This window comes from Sus scrofa, chromosome 12, assembly GCF_000003025.6.
Source record: "Sus scrofa isolate TJ Tabasco breed Duroc chromosome 12, Sscrofa11.1, whole genome shotgun sequence".
NCBI lineage: Eukaryota > Metazoa > Chordata > Mammalia > Artiodactyla > Suidae > Sus > Sus scrofa.
The window spans coordinates 20,219,427-20,243,468 of record NC_010454.4 but is presented as its reverse complement, the minus strand read 5'-3'; the positions used below and the strand labels follow the sequence as shown (position 1 = coordinate 20,243,468).

Here is a 24,042-nt window from a genome sequence, read left to right as displayed (position 1 = left end):
TCTTTGAAACCTGTACTTATCATCACGCGTTTAGGCGATGATAGTAAGAATTAGAATGATGGAACTGCAGGCTAGATGCCAGCCAAGAGTCCGCTATGCTCATGTCATCTCAGTTCAGATTAACAAAAGAAGGCCTATCAAGGATAAGAAACCATTCAACATCAGTCTCTTAAAGATGTTCTCATACAAGATTTATTCCCCAGCACCCCTCCCACCCTCATCCCCATCCCAATTCACAGTGGAGGATTAAGGAGATTCAGAGCAGGATCCGCAGGTACACGAAACACCTTCCAAAGATTGTGCTCTCCTTCCTTCCCCTCCCTCTTACCAACTGCCAAGGCCTGAAGCTACACACACTCATGCAAACACACAAAATCCCACTCCTTTCCCACACCTCCACGTCAGAGCTCACCTGTAAGACATCTGGGCTCTTAGAAGAGAGAAGGTGTCCAAAGTGAGAACCCTAAAGTGGGGAGAGGCTGCTACCTAACCTTCACACAAAGGGAAGGGACTATGAATCAGATACCTAGCTCTTCTCCCTTCTCACTGTTGACTATTTTCACTCCCTGGCCTCTAACTTGTCCATCAACCAAGAGCAAACATGTTAGTGCACTCCCAGCTGCAGCACATGGAAATGGGCTCTGTCCAACATCCCTCACCCAGGTATGGGGGTGTTGGGGGAGTGGTCCCTGAGGATCAGCAAAGGGTTAATGCAGAGGGGAAGAGGGCAGAAGAGTGGCTTGAGTTTTGTTTGGGGAGGCACAGGTTCAGAACTAATTACCAGTTTTCGTTTTTGTCTCACATGATTTTACTGGGGGCAGTAGCCGTAGAGCAGATAACCCTTACAGGGCTCTCTGCTTGCTTACAGTCACATTCTTGCTAACTGGGCTCATCCTTAAGAGAGGCCCTGCCAAACTGGGAAGCAGTCGAAAATAAAAGTATTAAAATTGCTGAACAGAGAGTAAGAATAGCTGGTGCAAGTAGAGCTGGTGGCTTCTGGGATGAATGCCACTGAGCCATTTGTAAAGTGCTACTCTGACATCGCCCATGGAATTATTGCTTCTCCAAAGGAGGAGCAGGGGAAGGAAGAGGAACGTGGAAATGGGTAAGATATGGTATTGCTTTGCTCATTGCTCAGGCGAATTGGCAAGTGGAGCCAGGGGTTAGCAGCACCAGAGATAACCAGGCAGCTCCAAAAGATTCAGTGAGACCATGAGATACAGAAGGGCTCACCCTCCGGGTCAGCTGACCCCATGGCCCAAAGTAATGTAGAAGAGGCCCACTGCCACCTCGCGTTCACATTCTTAAATTTCACAAGCAATATTTTGGAGCATTGAGGATTGGGCCTCAAGAAATGAGGATAGGCTGGGGCAGAGGGAGCAGGCCTGCTCTGCAGAACCAAAGGACAAGCTTGCTTAGAAAAAGACAAATCAAATCATGGCTTAGCAAAAGAGGAGGATGACAATCTAACTCTCCTAGCTGCCTGACTTGGAGCTCCAGGGGGACGATAAAGGGAGGAAGGAAGGGAAGGGATCTATCACTGAGGGCCTCTGAGCACCCATACCTAGAAGCACACAGCAGCATCCCCTCAAAAGGGAACCAATACCCCTGACTACTATGTTCCCCAAAAAGTACCACTGTCCTGATGGAGAGCAGTGTCCCTCGGGGGAGCACACTCTCACTGCAGTGACTTGAGCTCAGAAATAAGTGTCCAGCCAGTAGCAGGGGAGTGAGTATCCTCTCAGCAGGCCTCTGAGCATCAGCCAGGCCGCTGAGCATACAGATCTAATTCGGGGGCTGGGACCTGGGTTCCTCCCTTGCCCCTTCACCTTAAGTGGAATGGGGAGAAAAAAACCTAAACCACAGTGACCCCCCAAAGGGAATCTCTGCCTCAGTGGCTCCTGGAACTGGCAGGGTCCAGCTGATTCAGCTCCGACTGGTCCAGAAGTTCAAAGTCATCCCCCTCAGCATCAGTGTCCAGGTCTGAACTGGGGGCTCGGAGGAAGCCTCTTGCAGCTCTCCGGGGAGGTAGGCCAGCAGGGCCTGGCTGGGAGGCCCCTGACAAGGCCAGCTGGATCATGCCCTGGGAGACCAGGCTAGCAAGGTTGCTGGTGAGGCTGGATCCCGTGGGCAGGGCACCAAGCAGGAGCTCTGGCAGCGCGGCCTCATCCCGGCTGGCAGGGGGGCCCTGAGGCGCCTCGGCCCCTGGCGGGGAGCGGTACAGCAAGCTGGGCATCCCGATGCTGGTATCGTCCTCATCATCCAGGCCAGCAGGATCCACATTAATGGAAGGGAAGTCTGGAAGGTCTCGGGCGAAGGATTCCTCTGGATCACTGTGACCATCTAGGTCTGGGAGAAGAGAGGACCGTCGGAGAGGAACGGCCACCTGCCGGGCCCTCCCGTGCCCCAGCTGCACAAAATCAGCCCCAAGTAACCAGACTCCCCCCCTCGGTTTCCGGCACTGGTCAGCGTTCCCCCTCTGCTCACAGACTGTTGTGATCGCTACTGGCAGATGACTCCCCCTTTGTCCCTCTGCTATGTCCCCCAGGAGCCTAGAACCTGAGGCCACTAAGGGACTGAGGATTTCTTGGAGAGCAGCAGTGTCATCCTGGCTGGAGCCACACCCCTAAAGCTGCTCTGCCACCTGATCTACAGCTCAGAAAACACTCGAGGAGGGTACGGTAGCCCCGCAGCCTGGGACGCTGAGGGGCAACAGTCAGAGCCAGTAGCACTCAGGTCCAAAGCTCCTCTCACCTTCAGAGCCTTCTGTTAGAGGTGTTTGGCCCCGTGAAAGATTGAATGTGCCATTGTCTGTACAGGAGACCTCGGCATCCGAGTGCTCAGAGTCTGTGATGGCCAATTCCCTGGCAACGGTAGAATCATCCAGCTTAGGAAAAGAAAAGACCAATAAGCCTGAAGAGAGGGTGCCAGAAGGAAGGAAGCGGCGCAGCTCCCCAGTTACAGCTTTACCCACGGGCTGGCCCTGACGCCTACCCTGAGGCCAGCAGTGTAGCCAGGCATGGTGGGGACTTCAGTCAACATCTTGACCCCTTTTAGGCTGTTCTCCCAGGGAAGACAGCTTTGCTCATCAGCCTTGTACACAGGAGGGGACACAGTCTTGGGTGCCAACTTACTCTGAAGGAAATAACTGATCCAGAGAATACTTTTCACAGGTGGCCGGGAGGATACACACACTCCCTGACCTAAGGTGGGTGGGCCGGGCTGTTTAAAAGATGATCACACCAGTTCCAGAAGCTCTGCCATGATGGTGGGGGTTAAAAGGAGACATGGAAGAGGGCGTGCGGGTCAGCAGGCTCAAACTGAGATCTACGTACAAAGTTTCACTATAAGATACAATACTAGCTTGCTCTTGGGGGCAAAGAAGCTGGGTCCTTGAAGTAAGTGCCCACAATGAGCTTAAAAATCTGATTAACTACCTAAACTTGAACACCTGATGGTTAAAAGGGAGCTAAAACAAAAACAAAAAAAACCTGGCCAGTGTGGCAGCTCCCAGGCCCAGGATACCTGAGGACAGAAGGCAGCAAGCTCCTCTTCGCTGTCACTGTGGTTGTCCACGGCACGTTCTGGGTGCAGGGCTCTGCGGCGCGCTGTGAAAGAGCAGCAGGCCTTAGCGCCTTCCCCCGCGGGGCAGCCCCCACCCCCTTTGGATGTCAAAGGCGTAAAATCAGAGCACCAGAGAAGACACCCCCTAAGCCTCCACAGCACGGCCTGAGGGCGGAGCGGCTGAGCCCACGAGACGAGCTAAGCTGATAACATAGGAGAGAAAGATCTCTCTCCCAACATCCCTCCCATTTTGTTCTGGTCGATGATCAACTACCAGACTTGTCAGCAACTCTCAGGATCAGCTGGGAGACCAGATGTCGGCGTGTAAAGCAGACACCAGCATAGAGAGGAAAAAGGGAGACGGCCCGCCTGGGTTGAACAGGCTTTTGAGGACTGATACTATTCACCTGGCTGCACTGTGGGAGCTGGGCCTTGCTGCCCACATACAAGGCTCTTTGTTCTGTTGTTTTGTTTTGTTTTGTTTTGCTTCTTTTTGGCTATGCTTGGGGCATGCAGAAGTTCCTGGGCCAGAGAGCAGACCCGAGCCACAGCAGTGACACTACCAGATCCTTAACCTGATGTGCCACCAGAGAACTCGCACACAAGGCTCTTTGAGGGCCAGGGCTTAAGGAAAAGCCAACTTGACCACACCACAGAAGAGAGGGAAAAGTTCGCACAACTGTCACTCCTGTGTTAGAGCATCTTGGGCTCATAAGCTTCAGGCTTCTGAGGCCAGTTTCAGATCACCTTTGGAAGGCAGCTTTCAGAAGTGAAAAGAGGCCCAGTTCAGGAGTTTAAAAGACCTGCTCTGCTCTCTACTAACTGTGAGCTTCAGTTTCCTCAACTAGAAAGAGATAATACCCCCTCTTCTCAAGGTGGTCATGAAGGCTAAATAAGACAACATCTGCAGAGCAGCCAGCACGGTGCCTAGGCGCACTGGAAGTGCTTCAGAAAAAGCAGCTAACACTGGGAATACCCTCATTGTCTTCTGTTTGATGTGGGAGAACTTTTTTCGCATTTGTTTAAAATGGGAGTACCTAGAATTCCAAGTGGGAGAAACTGGTACCCCGGCATAGATGTTCCTGCAAGAGAACATACCACTTTCACCTGCCGCCGCCACACCAACCACCCCCATATCGCTCCTGTTCGGAGACCTACTGACCATGTCAGACCTCCAGGCTTCTCCTCCTCGTCCCCAAACTGCCCAAGTGGAAGGAAGCGTCCCCTTGACACTTACATTGTCTCTCTCTCTGCTTGGACATCATGTAGCCACGGACACTGAAGTCCAGTCGCTGCAGGGCTGGCTTCAACCGTACATATGCTCGATCCCACAGTCGGTGGTACACAGCAAGGGGCCACATCATGGCAGCGACAACTGAAAGGGAGAAAGAGCGGCAAAATGGAGACGGCACTGTACGGAACAGTCCCAGCTGTGCTTCTGCTTTCTGTCCTTCGGGCGTGGACACTTCGTGTGGAACAGTTCTGCTGGGTTCTGCTGGTCATCTTCACTGACGTGAAGGTCTGGAGGGCAGAGACTTCTGCAGTCACCTGCCGCGCTGTGCACAGCCGAGTGTGCAGCTGCGACATCCAGGGCAGAACCAGGCAGTGCCGTCACTTGCATGTGGGTGTCACTGAGCCACAAACAAGGCAACTACACAACAAATCACGTGAGCTTCTGAGCTATAATGGCCGTGGCTGTCACCACTCAGTTCTTCCAGTCTCAAGCAGACAGCGTTCTTGCCAATATGAAGTAACTAAATTTATAGAACTGGGCCCAGCGGGGAAAAAGTGCTCCCAGGTAGACAGGACCTAAGACTTAGGTTCTGCTGTGATACAACACACGGACTCTACAAATCCTCCCCTGAAAGAGGGACAGTCCTTTACAGTTGGTAATACAATCTATGTTGGTGGACCCTCATCAGTTTCTACAGCTGACCTGGTAAGAAAAGGACTTCATATGTGGGAAGCCTGACACAGGTGAGAAGATATTTTCATGACACTCAAGAGGACATGAAAATATAAAAAAGTCATTTCCTAGAGAACCAAAATATCAAATCAAAGTCCTCTCCCAAGACCCAGAGTTAGCTGTGGCTGGAAAAGCTATGAGTAGGGTAAGCTTGTGGGGGAGGGAGACGCCATACTTACGAATGAAGTAGGAGAGCAGGAGCCCAGGGATGTAGCGGCCCAAGACAGCCAAAAAGGTCAGTATCCCACAGCTCAGCAAGCAGAACTGGGGGAGTTAGGAAACAGAATTAAGTCCTGCTATGTGGGAGGGGACTGGGGCGGGGGGTTGGGCGCGGTGGAGATGTGAACGAAATGACTCTTTATGAATCTCTAAGTGTGGACATGTCAGAATGACATGCACCTAACCCCTGCCGCATCCAGCGGTGACTCCGGTGGGGAGGAAAGGGAGGATGTCCACTTCTATTCAAACTCCTCTCCCATGGCTCACCGCACAGGGCTGCACCTTTCATGCTAGGAAATTGGTTTGAATAGGACTTAGCCAAAAATTCTCTCCGAAAACAAGTGTTAGTGGTGGGCTTTTTAAGACAAATAAAATAAAAACCCCAACCAGCTACCACATGTTTAATATGACACAGAATGCACACAAGCAAGCTTTCTTTCCCATCTTGGGGCAGGAAGATGGCCTTATCTATGTGGCAAGCATCCAAAGAAGGAGTTATCAAGCTCTTGCCTTAGTCCCAGTGGCTGGTCAGAAGCCCCTTCCTACAACGTCCCTTTGTCTCTACAAACACCTTTTCTTTCTTGAATGAGGATAGGCAGTAAAAGAACTGTTTCAGTTTAGCATGAACTGAACTCAGAAGCCAGAAATGAGAGTGAAAAAGGGAAGAGTCTTACCTTGCCTGGGTTTTGCTTTTTGAAAAGCAAAAGATTCCTTATGAAAATGGTCCCACTAACCCAGACTTCAGCTACATGGTGGCAGAGCTCGGGCACGCTGAGCAACCGAGGGTGCACAAAGCCCCAGCTACGGGAGAGAGAAGGGGGAGCTGTGAAAGGAAGGGGTTGAGGGCTCCCCCCCATCCTGCTGTGAAGGCAGCCAATGCTTCCGGGGTTCAGCAGGGGCTGGGGAGTGGCTAATGCTGGGTGCTCTGGAAGTGAAGCATGACTTTCTTCTTGGCTCACCAGGTTGAAACATGAATTTAAGGACTAGGAGGGCAAACTTGTTCTGACAACTCCACCCTCTAAGCAAGCGGCCAATCCACATGTATTCACCTGCCAAAAGCTCCAAGGCCCTTTGTGCTTAGAAACATCTTTCCTGTGCTCAGACCATTGCAATTCCCACTGATTGCAATCCAGGGAAAAAAAGTAGAGCATAGTCTGCACGGGGGTGGGGGCTGGAGGTGAGCATGGATGTGCCCCTCAGAGAAAAACAAATAAAGCAAAACCAAAATAAACCAGAGCAAAGGAAATTCCTTGGATCAAACATATGAGATGCATGAACTAAGAAATGAAAGCAGGAGCTGTAAGCCACAACAGGAATCTTTGGCTTGCTGATGCCAGGGACCAATGTGTTTTCTGACCAGAAACTTTAAAGAGCCAGAGGTCACAGAAAACACTAAATGACCTTGTATAAAAGCCAGGAGACAAGTGAAGTAAGTTGCCTCTAAGTTTTCACACCAGGGCTGAATAATGCAGCTAATTCCTTGGCATGTCAGGTTATGGGGCACTGTAATGCTGCTTCTTCAGAAACATCTCTTGTAAATGTCAGAGGACACTAGCCATCTCAACATATTGCTGCCTGAACTTTAGGATTTGTTAAAATGATTATTTGCAACACACTAGGTTCTCAACTTATAGTTTGTGCCCAGAACATGGAGTTAACAACCTGTAACCAGAATATTACGACAAAGGAATCAACCAGAGCAACAAAAAGGCATTTAATTAGTGTTCCATACCTCTCATTGTCTAATGCGTCGGGTCGTGGCACTACAATATTAAAACAAACACCAGCATTAGTTGGTAGGGAAAACTAAACACGAAAATGTTAGGCTGTTGGTCTGATAGCTCAAGTTTTAATAGATTTGGGGAAAAGAAAACAGTAATAGCTGATAAAAAGGAAACATCATGTTACGCTGCCAGAGTTAGGGAGCTGCAGACAAGGGAATGAGGCTGATGCCTGCTCATTTCTCTGGCAAGCTAGGGTCAGGATCCAAACAGAACATCGGGGCCCCTTCTAATTACTACAGTTGAGAGCTAAGGTGGACGCCAGAAATGGTCCAGACCCGCCCCCCAAGCGTATCTGGGTTGCTCATATGCATCAATGTGCGCCAGGTTACCAGGTTACAATCACTTCAACTCTAGAAATCTGCCTACTCTTTTTTTTCGGGGGGGGGGGGGCATTGAGCCCGAGGCATATGGAGATTCCTGGGTCAGGGATCAAATCGGTACCACAGCTGCTGCAGTGACAAAGCCGGATCCTTAACCTACTGCACAAGGGAAATTCCTGCTCATTCTTTTTAAGAAAGAGACCCGTTAACTACCATCCATGATGTACACAGTCTTTTAACATTCGCCAACAATAACACAGGTGGATATGAACTACGCAATTCCCTGAAGTCTTTGCAGAATAGGATAGGAGTGTATTTAAAAGCTGTATATTCTGGTTTGAATATTCTGCCAACCCTTCAACATGTCCAACCTACATCAATTTTCGTGAGTCTCACTCCCCACCCAAACCAACTGCCCTGCCTGATGCTGCCTACATCTGCTAACTTGTTAATGCCATTCCTACCCTCCTCGCTTTGAAATCCCAATCTATCAGTCCTTACTTCTCTAACCTCCTATTTATCTGTCTTGATGTGTCTTCCTTCTTCACAGCTCTCCAAGGCATCCATCATTTGTTTACACTGACACCTCTTGAACTAATTCCCACACAGTTACATCCAGAGTCTTCTGCCCTCTTTTTCTCCTTCCATGTGGTCAGGTAAAATGCTATCAGATTAATCTTTCATATCACCTCAGCATACAGCTCCAATAAAAGAATCCTCAATGACCACCTAAAGGACAAAGTCTAAACTTCTAAGCCTAACTTTAAGGCCTTATAAATCTGATCCCAACAAACTTTGATTTCTTAGCACTCCCTTTAATGACTCTCCCCTCCCATGAAAATGATCAGTTCCTTGCCCTCAGGAGATCCTTTGCAGCTTCTGGTTCCTCGGACTAATCAAGCCTCTGACTGCTCTAGAAACACACATCTCTCTCCTTGTGCAGATCTTTGGCTTCGTTCAAGGCTAGCGCAAGGGCCAAAATTCATGACAAACATACTGATTACATACTGCACTGTGACATCTCTGAGGCTGTTCTATAACTTTTCTTTCTTCCTAGGGCTGCACCTGCGGCATATGGAAGTTCCCAGGCTAGGGGTCAAATGGGAACTAGAGCTGCCAGCCTACACCACAGCCACAGCAGTGAAGGATCTGAGTTGCGTCTGTGACTTACACCACAGCTCATGGCAACACCAGATCCTGAGCGAGGCCAGGGATCAAACCCGCATCTTTATGGATACTAGTCGGGTTCGTTACCACTGAGCCACAATGGGAACTCCTATCATTTTTCTTATGTTTATGTATGTTTCATCTTTGAGAAAAGGAACATATCTTAAGAATACTTTATATAAGTCATAATGCCTAACTTAGTGCTTTGCAAATAGACAACTTTATTTTATATATTTTTCTTTTAATGGCCGCACCTGCGACATATGGAAGTTCCCAGGCTAGGAGCTGTAGGTCACAGCCACAGCAAACCGGATTCCAGCTGCATCTGCAACACATGTTACAGCTTGCAGCAACGCTGGATGCTTAACCCACTGAGTGAGGCCGGGGATCGAACCCATACCCTTATGGACACTATGTCGGGTTTTTAACCCACTAGGCCACAACAGGAACTCCAGCAAATAAATAACTTTAAAGAAATTCCTAAGAGGCAAACTGATGCCACCTTGGTAATGATGTAGTATCCAGGGAGGAGAATTATTTTTTAACAACTTGAGGACTACTTATTCTGCAGGCCAATTATGAGCACAGGAATATCTCAAGTGGTAGACATAGATTTCCTGAGCTTAATAACAATGGGAACGGCGGAATTCAGCTCTAAGGAACTACAGATGGGGCACTAGCCCATCAAGTGTCTGCTAAAGCAAATAATTCAGACTTCAAAAGATACTCCCACTTTCGTGTGCTCTCCCACAAACCCCTAAAACTAAAGGTAAAAATTATAGAAAGGCCATTTTCAGTTCAGATTGCTCTAAAAGCTCCCAAACTCACCTTTTATTTCAGGCCAGATTTTGTTCTTCCACTGATCTATACACACAATGATCATGGAGCTGAATGCAAGTAAAAACACAAGACGAAGGGATGTCAATGCAAAGAACCTAAAGAGAAAGCAAAACAGATCATTATCCAATTAAGCTAATTTCAGAAAAGACCACACATGCACTAATGGTTCTGTGGTGAACAGACTTAAGTGCTAGCTACATACCTTGGGAAAATCAAACTTTCTGGACTTCAGCTATTTTACTTATGGTGTAGAGATAGTAATTTGCTTCTACAAAGGCAGAGGACTAAAGCAAATAATGCCTTTCAACTTTCAAGTCTTTGATTCTATTAATTTCAAGAAGTTCATTCTTGAACACAAGTTGATATGATGAAAGCAAACATGTTTCTACCAAACAGACCCTGGTGTAGGGCAACAAACTTGACAGAGATGCATTAAAGAGCATCTAATTCAATTAGATACCCTTTTACAGATGAAGGAACCAAGGCTCAAAAGAGCAAAATGACTTGTCAAGGTCACATAGAAAGTGAGCACTGAGGCTACATCTAAAAGCCAGTTCTTCAGAATTAACACCAACCCTTCATAAACGCTTCCAAAAAATTGAAGACAGATGCATCTTGGTTCATTTAATGAAGGCATTACTCTGATACCAAAGCCAGACAAAAACACTTAAAACTATAGGCCAATAAGCATTATGCATATAGATGCAAAAATCCTCAATTAAATATCATCAAAAAGAATTCAGGAGTTCTTGGTGGCCTAGTGGGTTAAGGATCTAGAGTTGTCACTGCTGTGATGTGGGTCTGATCCCTGGCCTAGGAACTTCCATATGCCACAGGTGTGGCCAAAAAAAGCAGATAAATTCAGCAACATATTAAAAGGATTATACACCAGGACCTATTCCTGGGATTTATTCCGGGCATCAAAAGTAGTTCAACATACAAAATCAGTAATTGTAATGTATTACATTAACAGAATCAAGGAAAAGCTAGTTCTTATTTGAAGGAATCAACCATAAAGAGATATTTACTCATTGTACAACTACAGGTGTGATAAATTCACTGAGTAATAAAAAAAAAGAAAAAAGATATATTTACAAAAAAAACCTGGGAAATATGAAAGACAGTACATCTGAAGATATTCGGACAGTATTATTAATTTGGGGGTATGATGATGTTACAGCAGTTATGTTTTGAAAGAGTCCCTATCGGAGTTCCCATTGTGGCTCAGCAGGGTAAGAAGCCGACTAGTATCCATGAGGATGCAGGTTGGATCCCTCGCCTTGCTCAACGCGTTAAGGATCCTGTGTTGCCGTGAGCTGTGGTATAGGTCGCAGTGGCGGCTGGAATCTGGTGTTGCTGTGGCTGTGGCATAGGCCAGCATCTGTAGCTCTGATTCAGCCCCTAGCCTGGGAACTTCCATATGCCACAGGTGTGGCCCTAAAAAGAAAAAAATAGCCTCTAGGGCATTGCCCTATACAGGGTCTGCAGACCAGTGATTTTACCAGGCTGTGGGGAAGTAAGTATAGAAATTGAAAGTAAGCATTTATATGGGTTTGATCGCTGGCCTCGCTCAGTGGGTCAAGGATCCAGCATTGCCATGAGCTGTGGTGTAGGTTGAAGACACTGCTCGGATCCCACATTGCTGTGGTGCAGGCCTACAGCTGCAGCTCTGATTCGATACCTAGCCTGTGAACTTCCACATGCCATGGGTGCAGCCCTAAAAAGACAAAAAAATAAAAAAAGGAGAAAAGAAAATAAGCATTTAGAAATTTTTATGGCAATTTGATCAAGCAATTGACTCTAAGAATATATGTGGGCTTGTATTTTGTATGCTTTTTTTTTTTGTCTTTTCAGGGCTGCACCCACAGCATATGGAGGTTCCCAGGTTACGCCAGAGCCACAGCAACATGGGATCTGAGCCGCGTCTGCAACCTACACCACAGCTCATGGCAACGCCGGATCGTTAACCCACTGAGCAAGGCCAGGGATCGAACCTACAACCTCACAGATGCTAGTTAGATTCATTTCCACCGTGCCACCATGGGAACTCCGGCATGACTTTTAAAGTTAGGTTGACTTGGAGTTCTCGTCGGGGCTCAGTAGTTAACAAATCCGACTAGGAACCATGAGGTTGCAGGTTCGAACCCTGGCCTTGCTCAGTGGGTTAAGGATCTGGCATTGCCATGAGCTGTGGTGTAGGCTGCAGACGCGGCTCGGATCTGGCATTGCTGTGGCTGTGGCACAGGCTGGCGGTTACAGCTCTGATTAGACCCCTAGCCTGGGAACCTCCATATGCCACGGCAGCAGCCCAAGAAATGGCAAAAAGACAAAAAAAAAAAAAAAAAAAAAAAGTTAGGTTGACTTGAGTTTGTATCTCTGAACAGCCACTCTTCATTGTGTGACCCTGAATAAATTACCTTAACCTCAGTTTCCTCATCTATATTTGATATTAACAATAACAAATCTTGCACTATTATTTGCAGGTTATTAGAAACAACATAATCACTTACAAAAAATATCATAGATGATCTTGCTAAAAAGTCAAGAAAATACAAGGCACCTAATACATGTCTAACACAAAGTCCTATTCGGTTTTACAATGTAGAAATGTTATTAGCTATCATCATAGCAACTCATCAAACAAGGGTAAGGATGACGAAGGGCTGCTTATAAATGACCTCTTCTCAACACATGACCTAATGACTTGACATATTCACAGAACGATGCTAAGAGTATAATCCTTATTTTTTTATTTCTTAAAGAGCCTGTGTGTATCTGTATATGCACGCAGGGATTGGCAAAGGAACTTAAATTTTGGTCCCTGGACTTATCTGTACTGTTTTCATAAACATGAATCCATATTATAATAATTTTTTTTCTTTTCCTTTTTTTTTTTTGGCTATTCCTGCAGCATGTGGAATTTTCTAGGCCAGGAATCAAACCCACAATGACCCAAACTGCTACAGTGACAAGGCCAGATCCTTAACCCACTGAGCCACAAAGGAACTCCTATATAATTTTTAAAACTATATAAGGGAATTCCCTTTTGGCACTGTGGGTTAAGGGTCCGGTGTTGTCACTGCAGTGGGTCAAGTTCAATTCCTGGCCCAGGAACTTCCACATGCTGCGGGTAACAGCAAAAAAAAAACAACAAAAAACACTATACAAAGAATGAGGGATGGAAGGAATGAAGAACTTAGAAATCCAGTCACCAATGACAACTCTATTCCATTATTTCCACCTCATCAGTTAAAGGATACTTAAAGGACACTGTAATTATACTGAGATTAAAGAATAAAAGCAGTTTAACAGAAATAAGCCTCTAGAGCTGCTCCAGGCCATTAATCTCTCCAAAGCCAGTTCATTACCCCAACAAACAAGGAAAATTTAACAAGGCCAAGGACAAGGGCTTGGCTTGAGAGCATCTTGTTCCCCAGTGCTGCTGCTTCCATGTCCCAGCAGCAGGATGTGGCGCGACTCTGTTTTCTCCAGAGTACTTGAAAGGGCTCTCTGGGGAGGCAATCCAGACCGTCTGCAATCTCCACTTCCCAGACCATGATCACTAACACAATATAAACTGGGGTAGGGAAAGGACAGTAAGCCCTCCTAAGAAGGGTCAGTTTTCCAAAGATGATGACAATGAGATACTGTTTCTCCAAGAGCTGGACTATTTTAGTAGCCTGTTACATCCCTCACCTATGCTTCAACTCAACATTCATTAATTGCCTATTATATGCCAAGGCCTTGCGCTAAGTAGCCCAGTTACGGAAAAGTATGAAACATGAAACTTACTCTCAAGTGTATTTATATCCGTATGTGTTTGTAACATAGCATTGACAAAGCCATGATAATGAAGACGACATCTAAGCTGGGATTTGAAAAATAAATGGTAAGACGACAGGACAAAAGGGTGTGGGGAAGGAGAGGACATTCAGATAGGGAGAAAAGCCAGCTGGCATGACATAACTTAGGGAACGACAAATAGTTTGACAGAACTGAAACATAAAGAACAGAGGGAGGGGGAGTTCCCATCATGGCTCAGTAGAAACGAACCTGACTAGTATCCAAGAGGATGCAGGTTCAATCCCTGGCCTCACTCAGTGAGTTAAGGATCCGGCGTTGCCATGAGCTGTGGTATAGACGGCAAGACGTAGCTCAGATCTGGCATTGCTGTGGTGTAGGCCAGCAGCTGTAGCTCCTAATCAATCCCTAGCCTGGGAACTTCCATATGCTGTACCTGCAGCCCTAAAAAAAAAAAAAAAAAAAAAAAAAAAAAAAAATTTAAAATTTTTAAATTTTAAAAAAAGAACAGAGGGAAGGGATGAGTACGGGGAGAGAGGCAGGAATCAGATCATGAAGGGCCTTTCTATGCAAAGGGTATTTGTTGGATTTTATCATGAAGATGAATCAGTAGAGTTTTGCAAAGACTATTTTCTGGATCATGAAAGCTTAAACAGTGAGCATCTTGTTGAACCGGATTAATCCTGGTCCATAACTCAATTTTCAAACCAGATACAAGACAACCTTTCCTTGAATAAGCCAATGTAGAAACTTAAGAGGAAGAAGAGTTTTTCTGGGTGGTGTAAAATAACAATTCTTGGGAAAATAGCTTCTTCCATATTGATTTTAAAAAATTAATGGGGGGAGTTCCCTCTGTGGCACAGTGGTTAACGAATCCGACTCGGAACCATGAGGTTGCAGGTTCGATCCCTGGCCTTGCTCAGTGGGTTGAGGATCCAGCGTTGCCATGAGCTGTGGTGTTGGTCGCAGACGAGGCTTGGATCCCGAGTTGCTGTGGCTCTGGCGTAGGCTGGCGGCTACATTTCCGATTAGACCCCTAGCCTGGGAACCTCCCATATGCCTCAAGAGGGTCCTAGAAAAGGCAAAAAAGACCAAAAAAAAAAAAAAAAAATTAATGGGAAGAGCACCTCAGACTACTAGAGTTGACCTCTCCAAGGTAACTAGACAAATAATATCAAACATTATTAATTCCCTCAAGGGTCTATTCAAATATAAAAGAATATGGATAAGTATGTGCTCCTTTACTTTCAGCCCTCAATACTAAATTTCTAAAGAAAAAAGAAATATCAATCTCAGACTGGTGGGTTTGGGATGTACTGAAGTCACATTACATTTGCTATTTTATGGAGGTAACATGGAAGCCAACTTTAAAAAAAAAAACTCTGCAATTGTGTACAAGGACAAGACAAAACTGAAGATAAAGTAGTTGTGAGACTGGTATAGGTAGGGGAAGAGAAGAAATAAGGGAGGATTGTCTGGATTAGTTTAGTCCTGCAATGGCTATTCATGTAGGCCAAAAAGTTCACACGCAGATATAACAGTGTACAAGTTTGATAAGACAATATGCAAAATATTTTTCAGCAACTATAATCAGCATGAGAACTTTCCAACTTAGCAAAAACAACTATGAATGTAGTCAAGTCTGGATAGTCACAGGTGAATTATTTAATTTGGTTATTGCCTATGGCCCATGACTCCTTCTATACATTGTAAGCTTATGATAATTTTTTTCCTTAATGATATTTATTTTTTTCTTATTTCTTTTTTTTTTATTTTTATTTTTTTTATTTTCCCACTGGACAGCAAGGGGGTCAGGTTATCCTTACATGTATACATTGCAATTACAGTTTTTTCCCCCACTTTTTTTTATTTCTAAGGCAAGCATGTTTATTGGAGAAATTTTAGAAAATGTAATTATAGTTAAATACAAAAATAAAAACAAAATCAGTACACTATCAGAGTGAAGCAATTTGCCAAAACTAAAAAAAAAGTTGGAGTTCCCATCATGGTGCAGTAGAAGCGAATCTGACTGGGAACCATGAGGTTGCGTGTTTGATCCCTGGCCTCGATCAGTAGGTTAAGGATCTGGTGTTGCTGTGAGCTGTGGTGTAGGTCACAGACATGACTCAGATCTGGCGTTGCTGTGGCTGTGGTGTCGGCTGGCAGCTGTAACTCCGATTCGACCCCTAGCCTAGGAACTTCATATGCCGAGGGTGTGGCTCTAAAAAGACAAAAAGCAAAAAAAAAAACCCACAAAGTGACATTTATGAGAAAATGGGAAATCTGAACACTGACTGGAACCATGAATTTGTTAATGTGATAATGGTAATGATTTTTTTAGAGTCACATACTGCAATATTTACAGATTAAATGATATGTGTCTAGGATTTGCCTCTAAATCCTCACATATACCCCCAAATGTCAACAAAGGTTATTCCCTTCATTAAAAAAATATTCACATAAGGGTTCCTGCTGTGGTACAGCAGGTTAAGGATCTGGTGTTGCTGCGGCTGTGGCATAGGTTTCAGCTGGAGCTCAGATTCAATCCCTGGCCCAAGGACCTATATGGGCTGTAGCTATGGCAAAAAAAAAAAAAAAAAAAAAAAAAATCACATATAAAAACTCCATGGGAGAAAAAAAGAAAAACCTCCATGGAAGTATATAGCATATCTGATTTAAAAACCTCCTCCTTCATCTAACAACATACTTATATGTTTTCCTTTATCATCAGAAAAGCATCTAAAACTTTAAAATGACTACATCATACAAAAATACAAGCAGTCTTTTAAACCTGTTCCTAATTGAACTAAGATGTTTCCAATTTTTGATGTAATAAAGTAAAGCTGAACCACATTTCACTGAGTATAAATCTTTGACCTCACTTATGATTAACCACTTTAGGTAAAATTACTAGGTCAAAAAGCATTAACTTTTTTTTTTTTTTTTTTTTGGTAACACCATTAGTGAGATATAGTTTGCATACCACAAAATTTACCCTTTTAAACTGTCTACTCCAATGTTTCGAGTATATTCAGAGTTGTGAAACTCCACCATTATCTAATTTAGGACATTCTCATCACCCGAAAAAGAAACCCATACCATTAGAACCACTCTCCATTTCTCCCAGCCCTTGAAAAGGTAAAACCTTTTTAGTACCTTAATACACGGTGCCAAATTACTTTCCAGAACGGCTGTCAAATTTCTGTTCCCAACAATCATACACCAGTTTTTCCGTATTTGCCCAGAATTTAAAAAATCATTAAAAAAAAAATAAGCAGAAATCAGTAAGTCATTGCCATTCATATTAAATTTTTTCATTACTAAAGAGTAAAAAATTGTATATCCATTGATTTATTTTTATTTTTATTTTTTCCTGTCCTTTACTAGGGGTTAAAATCCAAACAATTATCAGCCTAAATAAAGTATTCCCTGGAAAAACAATCTGGTGTTCAAAAAAAAATAAAAAAAAATTCCAAAAACACACAATTTTTTTGAGGTCAGCTATACCATGGATCTTCATCATTAGTACAGGTAAATCAGAGTTTGCTATAATCATAAAATAAAGATCACATGCCTATTTTCAATCAAAGAAGATACTATTTCTGGGTTCCTTTGTTATTTGCAGAGTGAGCTTCTCTCAGAGGCACTTCAGAACAAAGCATCTCATCCTATAGGGACAGAAAACCGATTATGTACAGCACTTGTGGCTGTTTCGTTAATGAGCCAGTCACTGGTAAATTAGAATGAAAAAAAAGTTAACATATCATGTAGTGATAGCTGCTGCTTGCAGAAAACCAGAAATGAAACCAGCTAGCTGCAAATGACCTACCTTATGCTAATGGACAAAAAGCACCCAACCTTATAATCAGAACAGATAAAAACTGATGGCAACAGAGAGGCAAAAAAAAGTAAACCAAGGCATCTCAGGAGTACTCCCAGGTACCAAAAGCAACAAGAACTGTCCAGAAACTATCATCAGAAACATTTGCTCAATAGATTTCTTGTGAATTTTGATGTGTATGGTTTTTTCTGTTTTGCAGAACAAATGTCTGTGTTTTTTTGGGGGTTTTTTTTGTCTTTTTTTTTTTTTTTTTTTGGTCGTCTTTGTCTTTTTTTGTTGTTGTTGCTATTTCTTGGGCCGCTCCCGCGGCATATGGAGGTTCCCAGGCTAGGGGTCGAATCGGAGCTGTAGCCACCGGCCTACTCCAGAGCCACAGCAACAAGGGATCCGAGCCACGTCTGCAACCTACACCGCAACTCACGGCAACGCCGGATCGTCAACCCACTGAGCAAGGGCAGGGACCGAACCCGCAACCTCATGGTTCCTAGTCGGATTCGTTAACCACTGCGCCACCACGGGAACTCCTTTTTTTTGTCTTTTCTAGGGCCAAACTCGCAGCATGTGGAGGTTCCCAGGCTAGGGGTCTAATTGGAGCTGCAGCTGCCAGCCTACACCAGAGCACAGCAACGTGGGATCTGAGCTGCATCTGCGACCTACACCACAGCTCATGGCAATGCCGGATCCTTAATCCACTGATCCAGGCCAGGAATCGAACCCACAACCTCATAAAATGTCTCTGTTTGATTACGTCCTCTCTTCCATTTCCTATTTACGTCCTCTCTTCCATTTCCTATTTCTCACTATTGGTTTTTTTTTTTACGCAAATTCTAACCTTTTAAATCAGAATTGCTACATACCTTTAATCATTTCTTCGGGTCATTTTTTTAATTTGGGGGGATTATGGAAGCAGGGCAGAGGAGGGAAACCTTGTTTTTTTCAATCATGAAAACAAGAGATTTGATAAAATCCCCTAAAATATAGTATAGTCACCTCGGACTAGAGACTGTAAAAGCATATCCCAACAGAGACCTTTTTGTTGTTGTTATATGGCTGCACTTGCGCCATGTGGAAGTTCCCAGGCCAGGGACTGAATCCCACTGCAGCAAAACTGCATCTTTTAACACAATGTGCCAAGATGGGGGATCAAACGTTCCTCCGAAGTGACCTGAGCCCCTGCAGATTTTCAACCCACTGTGCCACAGGAGGAACTCCACAACAGAGATCTTAACAAAAAACCAGCTTCTGCAAAGGAGCTCAGCAGTTATCTAGCCCTGCTTGAACCACGTGCTCCTCAAAAAAGGAGAGCTGGGGGCTTAAGAGTTCACACTCGTTTCCGGGGCTCTTTCGTCCTTCCCCTCATCTCCTAGGTATGAGTCAAGCCAAAAAAGTTACTCGAATCTGCTGGCCTTTTTTTTTTTGGTGGCACCCATGGCATATGGAAGTTCCCAGGCCAGGGACTGAACCCACGCCATAGCAGCAACTCAAGCCACAGCTGTGACAACACCAGATCTTTTTAATCCGACGCACCATAAGGGAAATCCAAAGCTGTTTTTTTCCGATCCTGTCAGGACATTCTCTTGCTGACAGATATTCTTCCCCCAAATCACTCATTTACAAATGGTGCTGAGGCTAATGAAAACACAGGCTATTGATAAGGAAGGCCTGACATTTCCGTTATTACAGTGCTAGAGAAAATAACGTTTATCAGTAAGCAGAAGCAATATAGGCTGGAAGACCTCTGATATGATCACTATAATTTTTCTGGAAGCTGAAAATAAGAGTGAAAGCCTTGAAATACTATAGCAGCAAGGCATCTACCTCTATCTTTTTTTTTTTTTTTTTTTCTTTTTTCTTTTTACAGCCACACCTGCAGCATGTGGAAGTTCCAGGGCCAGGGGTCAAATCGGAGCGGCAGCTGAGACCTGCCCCACAGCCACGGCAAGCCAGATCCTTAACCTACTGAGCGAGGCCAGGGATCAAACCCACATTCTCACAGATGAGCCACGACAGGAACTCCCTATCCTTATCTTCTATGTTGTTTTTAATTAGGATGTAAGAGGGCACAGAGGGACAGAAAAACCTCAACTGAGAAGACAGAACATTGAAAAGAGCTACCTACCTGAATTCTGATGATTTGTTTGTACTCCTATCCAGTCTTCTAATACCTCAAAATGTATAAAACATCTCAGTTAATGACGTATCATTTTTCAAAACAAATAATAAAAGAAAAATATTTCAGATTTGATTTCCCCCTGATCTGAGCTAATGATCCTCTTGTGTTTCCTAAATTTTTTAATTTTTTGGCCTTGGCATACAGTGGCTTGAGGTGGGATCTCAGTTCTCAGACTAGGGATTGAACCTGGACTGCAGTGGTGAAAGCACCAAATTCTAACCACTAGACCACCAGGGAACTCCTCCTAAATTCTTTTTAAAATAAAGTCGGAGACTTATTTAAAATAAACTCGTCGACATTCCTAAGCAAAACATCAAGCCCCATATCCAATTTGATGCTACTGGAAACTGAAGTCTAACTTCTATTTTGAACCTCAAACTACCTTCCACAGAACCTCATTTCCTAAAACAAACAATCCTGTGAACTCCAATGCTAAACTACCCTAGCCTCTGGGTTCTTAACACTGCCAATCATTCTGTCCCCTTCACAGGTGAGTCCTCTCCACAAATGACATACACAATTGCTCTTCAACTCTCAGGAGTCACACCCTCATTTTGCTGCATTTCTCCCCCACCTGCTTAGAGCCGGATGGGAATGTAACAAGAATAACTGCTTTCCGTATACACAGCAGGCAAGCTACCAGGAAATGCCAGAGATAAAGACCAACCACAACAACAGCTTCAAGAGAGAGTAGAAAAAGTGGATCTGAGTGAGATTCTAAACATAGCCTATTAGTAAACTCAAGTGAATACTATTGGAGGCCAGCAAATTAAAGGTAACAGTAACATTTAAAGATGTGTCTGGGGGCTCCTATGTGCAGATCTCAACCCCACACTCTACTCTGAAAATCTCTCTCAGGCAAGGGTGGAAAGTCCTCTCCTCAAAAATAACAACATGTATGCTACTGACCTATCTGCATTAATAAGCTCTTGGTTTATCAGGATTCATTTAAATCCTGATAAAGCTTTTGTTTATCAATCAGTCACATTTTGAGACAAACTGGTTTACTGAAGATCAACCTTTTTTCCTAGGAGTACGATCCCAATGTAGGAAATGAAGTTTTCACTATATGGTCTGAGGTTAGCGGTTGGGATAGGGAGATGAGAAGAAAAGGTCATTTTGAAAGATGCTCTAGAATGAGGTGCTATAGTGACGGGGTTCAGGAGTAGGTACCTGAAGATCAAGAAAGAAGCGTTACCAAAAATAACTGAATGCTGTAGGAAGAGTTCATCAAGTTTGAGCAAGACTCTAGAAGCAACTAATGCCAGAGACTGCTGTGACACCTTTAACCTCAGACCCCTTCAAACTGTGAGTTTAATGTAATAGCTCAATACTGCGTCTTGCTGTCAATGAACTTGGGACTATTTGCTTTCCTCCAGCCTACTGTGAATCTTTCAGACAAAGGATAATAAATGTTTTGGTTTTAAAACCAAGAATTTCAAGAGGAAAGCTACTTTTAGCAAAAACAAAAAAGAATTTGGAAATACACACTTTACTGTTTCACGCTCATCCAGAACAGCTCTATTTCATTCAGCTGTAGAAGCCCCCCTCCACTGCAGTTTCCTTGGAATTTGATCAATAATACTTCCCTAGTTATGGATAAATCCAAAATATGCTTGGCAGACCCTATGAAGATCAAAGTCCATTTTAGGTGATGACAATTCAGAGAAGCAGCAGTTCCATTTTCACTGAGCATGACACATACAGATTCTTAAAGCATATTTACATCCCCACTTTTCCAGCTCAGGAAAACTCACATACACTCTTAGACACCCTCAATTTCCCTGCCTATATACTGTGGCTAAGGATGCCTCTCTAATTCCTCGGAACAGGGAGGAGTGGCCATCATAAGTGGCTTTGAAATGAGTGAAATCTCACAATCATTATTTCTATAACTGTTCTTTAAAGGCTCATAATTCTCTCTCACGTTGCAGCTATGGAGGCTCTTACTGACGCTCAGGCTTCACAAACTTCCCCGAGTGAGAGAAAGGGTGTCTAACATGCTAATTCAGATTGCTCAAACTTGTTTTCGCATCACACCTATGCATACCTTCTGAAGATCTCACGCTGAAGATCTCACGCCTCACACATCTATCCAAATAATAACTACTAAAATCTCTGGAGACAATCTTCAAAGCACCTTTGAGCAAACAAGAGAAGAGAAATGATGGCCTTAAAGGAACACAGTTTTCCCCTGGCTAAAACGAGGCGCCCTCACTCACTGCGAGCGGCTCAAGAGGTTACTAGAAGCTCCTGGTCACTGGAAGGCTCTGGGGAGAACTGCGGTGCCAAAGCCGCACGCGGGACGGAGTGGAAGGAGTTGAGGCAGAAATCAGGCAGGTACAGGAAGGAGTCAGTGCAGCGAAGAAACAGGAGAGGTGAGAGATAAAGCCCTAGAGAAACCTGATGATTTCGCGCCTCGAAGGGTTTCCGAGGATCCAGTTCTCTCACCAGAAAGCCGCGTTCAGCCCCAGGCACCACAGGGCGCTCCTGGCTGGCCGCTCCCACACCAGGGCTGCCTGCACCCGGTTCAGCAGAGGCTCGTAAGGCCCCAGCACCTCCACCAGGGCCCGCTGCGCCGCCTCAACCTGCTGGTCCCGCTCGCAGGAGCCCGACATAGTGCGGCGGCCTCTGGAACTCTGCCCCGAAGCAGGGCCTGGGGCCACAACTACCCCCTCTGCCTCCGCCATCTCCCCCCGGCAGCCACAACATCCGGGGCCACGGCCCGACAGTCACAATAACGCCGACTGCGCAGGTGCGCGATTCGGCTGGGGAGGCCGCTTCCCTCAACACTGCGCCTGCGCCTAGGCTCTAGCTCGCGTCCACCCAGTGGGAAGCAAACTGCGTCAAAGTACGTCCCGAGTGCACCAATCCGGAGCCGCGCACGCGCAATCTGCAAGACTGAGGCCGAATGAATAAGGAAGTGCCATCACCAGAACTCACTTCTCATTGGAACCGAGAGAGTTCGTGGGCGGAGCAGGTTGTTTTGGCGCCTGCGTCGTGCTGCTAGCGGGCTAGCGAGTGGCGGCTTTGCTGGCGGGAGCTGCTGCAAGGCCCGCGCCTGAGGAGCGATGCCGAGGGAGATCATCACCCTACAGTTGGGCCAGTGCGGCAATCAGAGTGAGCGAACTTCCGGTCCTTCCACTAGCCAGGTTTTTTATTCTCTATGGTATCTCGCTCTGAGATCCTGGACTCCATCTGCCCTTCCCAGAATCGTAGTTCTCCGAAGGCGGGACATGCCTGACCCAGTGCCCAGTTGCCCAACCCCGAAAGGCCCTCCCCTGCGGGGTCCCTGACATATAGCCCTGTCCTCTGACACGGGATACCCCCGAGGATTGACCTCCTATCCCTGGTCCCAGGCGCTCAGGCCCCCAGCTTCTCGTTGGAACCTGCCCAGAACCAGATATCCTCTTTCTCCCCCGCCTGCCTATGCCCCCACCCCCAGTTGGGTTCGAGTTCTGGAAACAACTGTGCGCCGAGCATGGCATCAGCCCCGAGGGCATCGTGGAGGAGTTCGCCACCGAGGGCACTGACCGCAAGGACGTCTTCTTCTACCAGGTGCCCCCAGCAACTTGACCAGGGCTGGCAGTGGCCCAGGGGGCCCGAAGGGAAGGGCAGTGGCTTGGTACTAGGAAACCCGTTGAACAGAGTGGCCAGGGCGGCTGGCTTGAGGAGGGAGGGCGAGCAGGAGCCAGAGTTGGGAGGACTGGAAGACTGGGCGGGCCGAGCTGACTGTGCCCCCTCCTGGACTCCCCTTGACAGGCGGATGATGAGCACTACATCCCCAGGGCGGTGCTGCTGGACCTGGAGCCGCGGGTGATCCACTCCATCCTCAATTCCCCCTATGCCAAGCTCTACAACCCAGAGAACATCTACCTGTCGGAGCATGGAGGAGGAGCTGGCAACAACTGGGCCAGCGGATTCTCCCAGGTCATTTGCTGTTACTCCCTGGCAGAAGAACCCCATTTTTATGATTTCCTAGAGAGAGATGAAGCCAGATGGAGGATGTAAGAGTGTAGAAAGAGAGAGACATGAGCTAAGAAAAATTCTTTTTTCTAAGCCATCTATGTAATATTAAGAGACTGCCCAAGAAATAGTAACAACAACAACAACAAAAAAAAAAAAGACAAAAAGACAAAAAAAAAAAAAAAAAAAAAAAAAAAAGGAGTTCCCGTCGTGGCGCAGTGGTTAACGAATCCGACTAGGAACCATGAGGTTGCGGTTCGATCCTGCCCTTGCTCGGTGGTTAACGATCCGGCGTTGCCGTGAGCTGTGGTGTAGGTGCAGACGCGGCTCGGATCCCGCGTTGCTGTGGCTCTGGCGTAGGCCGGTGGCTACAGCTCCGATTCGACCCCTAGCCTGGAACC

General features: G+C 45.7%; 1 protein-coding gene across 1 annotated transcript; it reads right to left on the bottom strand.

Annotated features, from left to right (window-relative positions):
- Positions 170-22,476, bottom strand: RETREG3 (reticulophagy regulator family member 3). Its single transcript, XM_003131384.4, has 9 exons — positions 22,127-22,476; positions 9,849-9,955; positions 7,482-7,512; positions 6,424-6,550; positions 5,710-5,794; positions 4,802-4,939; positions 3,526-3,608; positions 2,755-2,887; positions 170-2,349 (listed from the first exon to the last, which is right to left on the bottom strand). The coding sequence occupies exons 1-9, from the start codon at positions 22,363-22,365 to the stop codon at positions 1,892-1,894; spliced, it is 1,401 nt and encodes a 466-aa protein (XP_003131432.1). The 5' UTR covers positions 22,366-22,476; the 3' UTR covers positions 170-1,891.

Bases quoted from the DNA above. Each gene is read 5' to 3' on its own strand.
- RETREG3 (XM_003131384.4), bottom strand. From the start codon at position 22,365: ATGGCGGAGGCAGAGGGGGTAGTTGTGGCCCCAGGCCCTGCTTCGGGG. The intron at 9,956-22,126 runs GTGAGAGAACTG...CTTTCTCTTTAG, and splicing joins GGGCTGAACGCGGCTTTCTG to GTTCTTTGCATTGACATCCC. The intron at 7,513-9,848 runs GTGAGTTTGGGA...TTAATATTGTAG, and splicing joins AATCTGGCCTGAAATAAAAG to TGCCACGACCCGACGCATTA.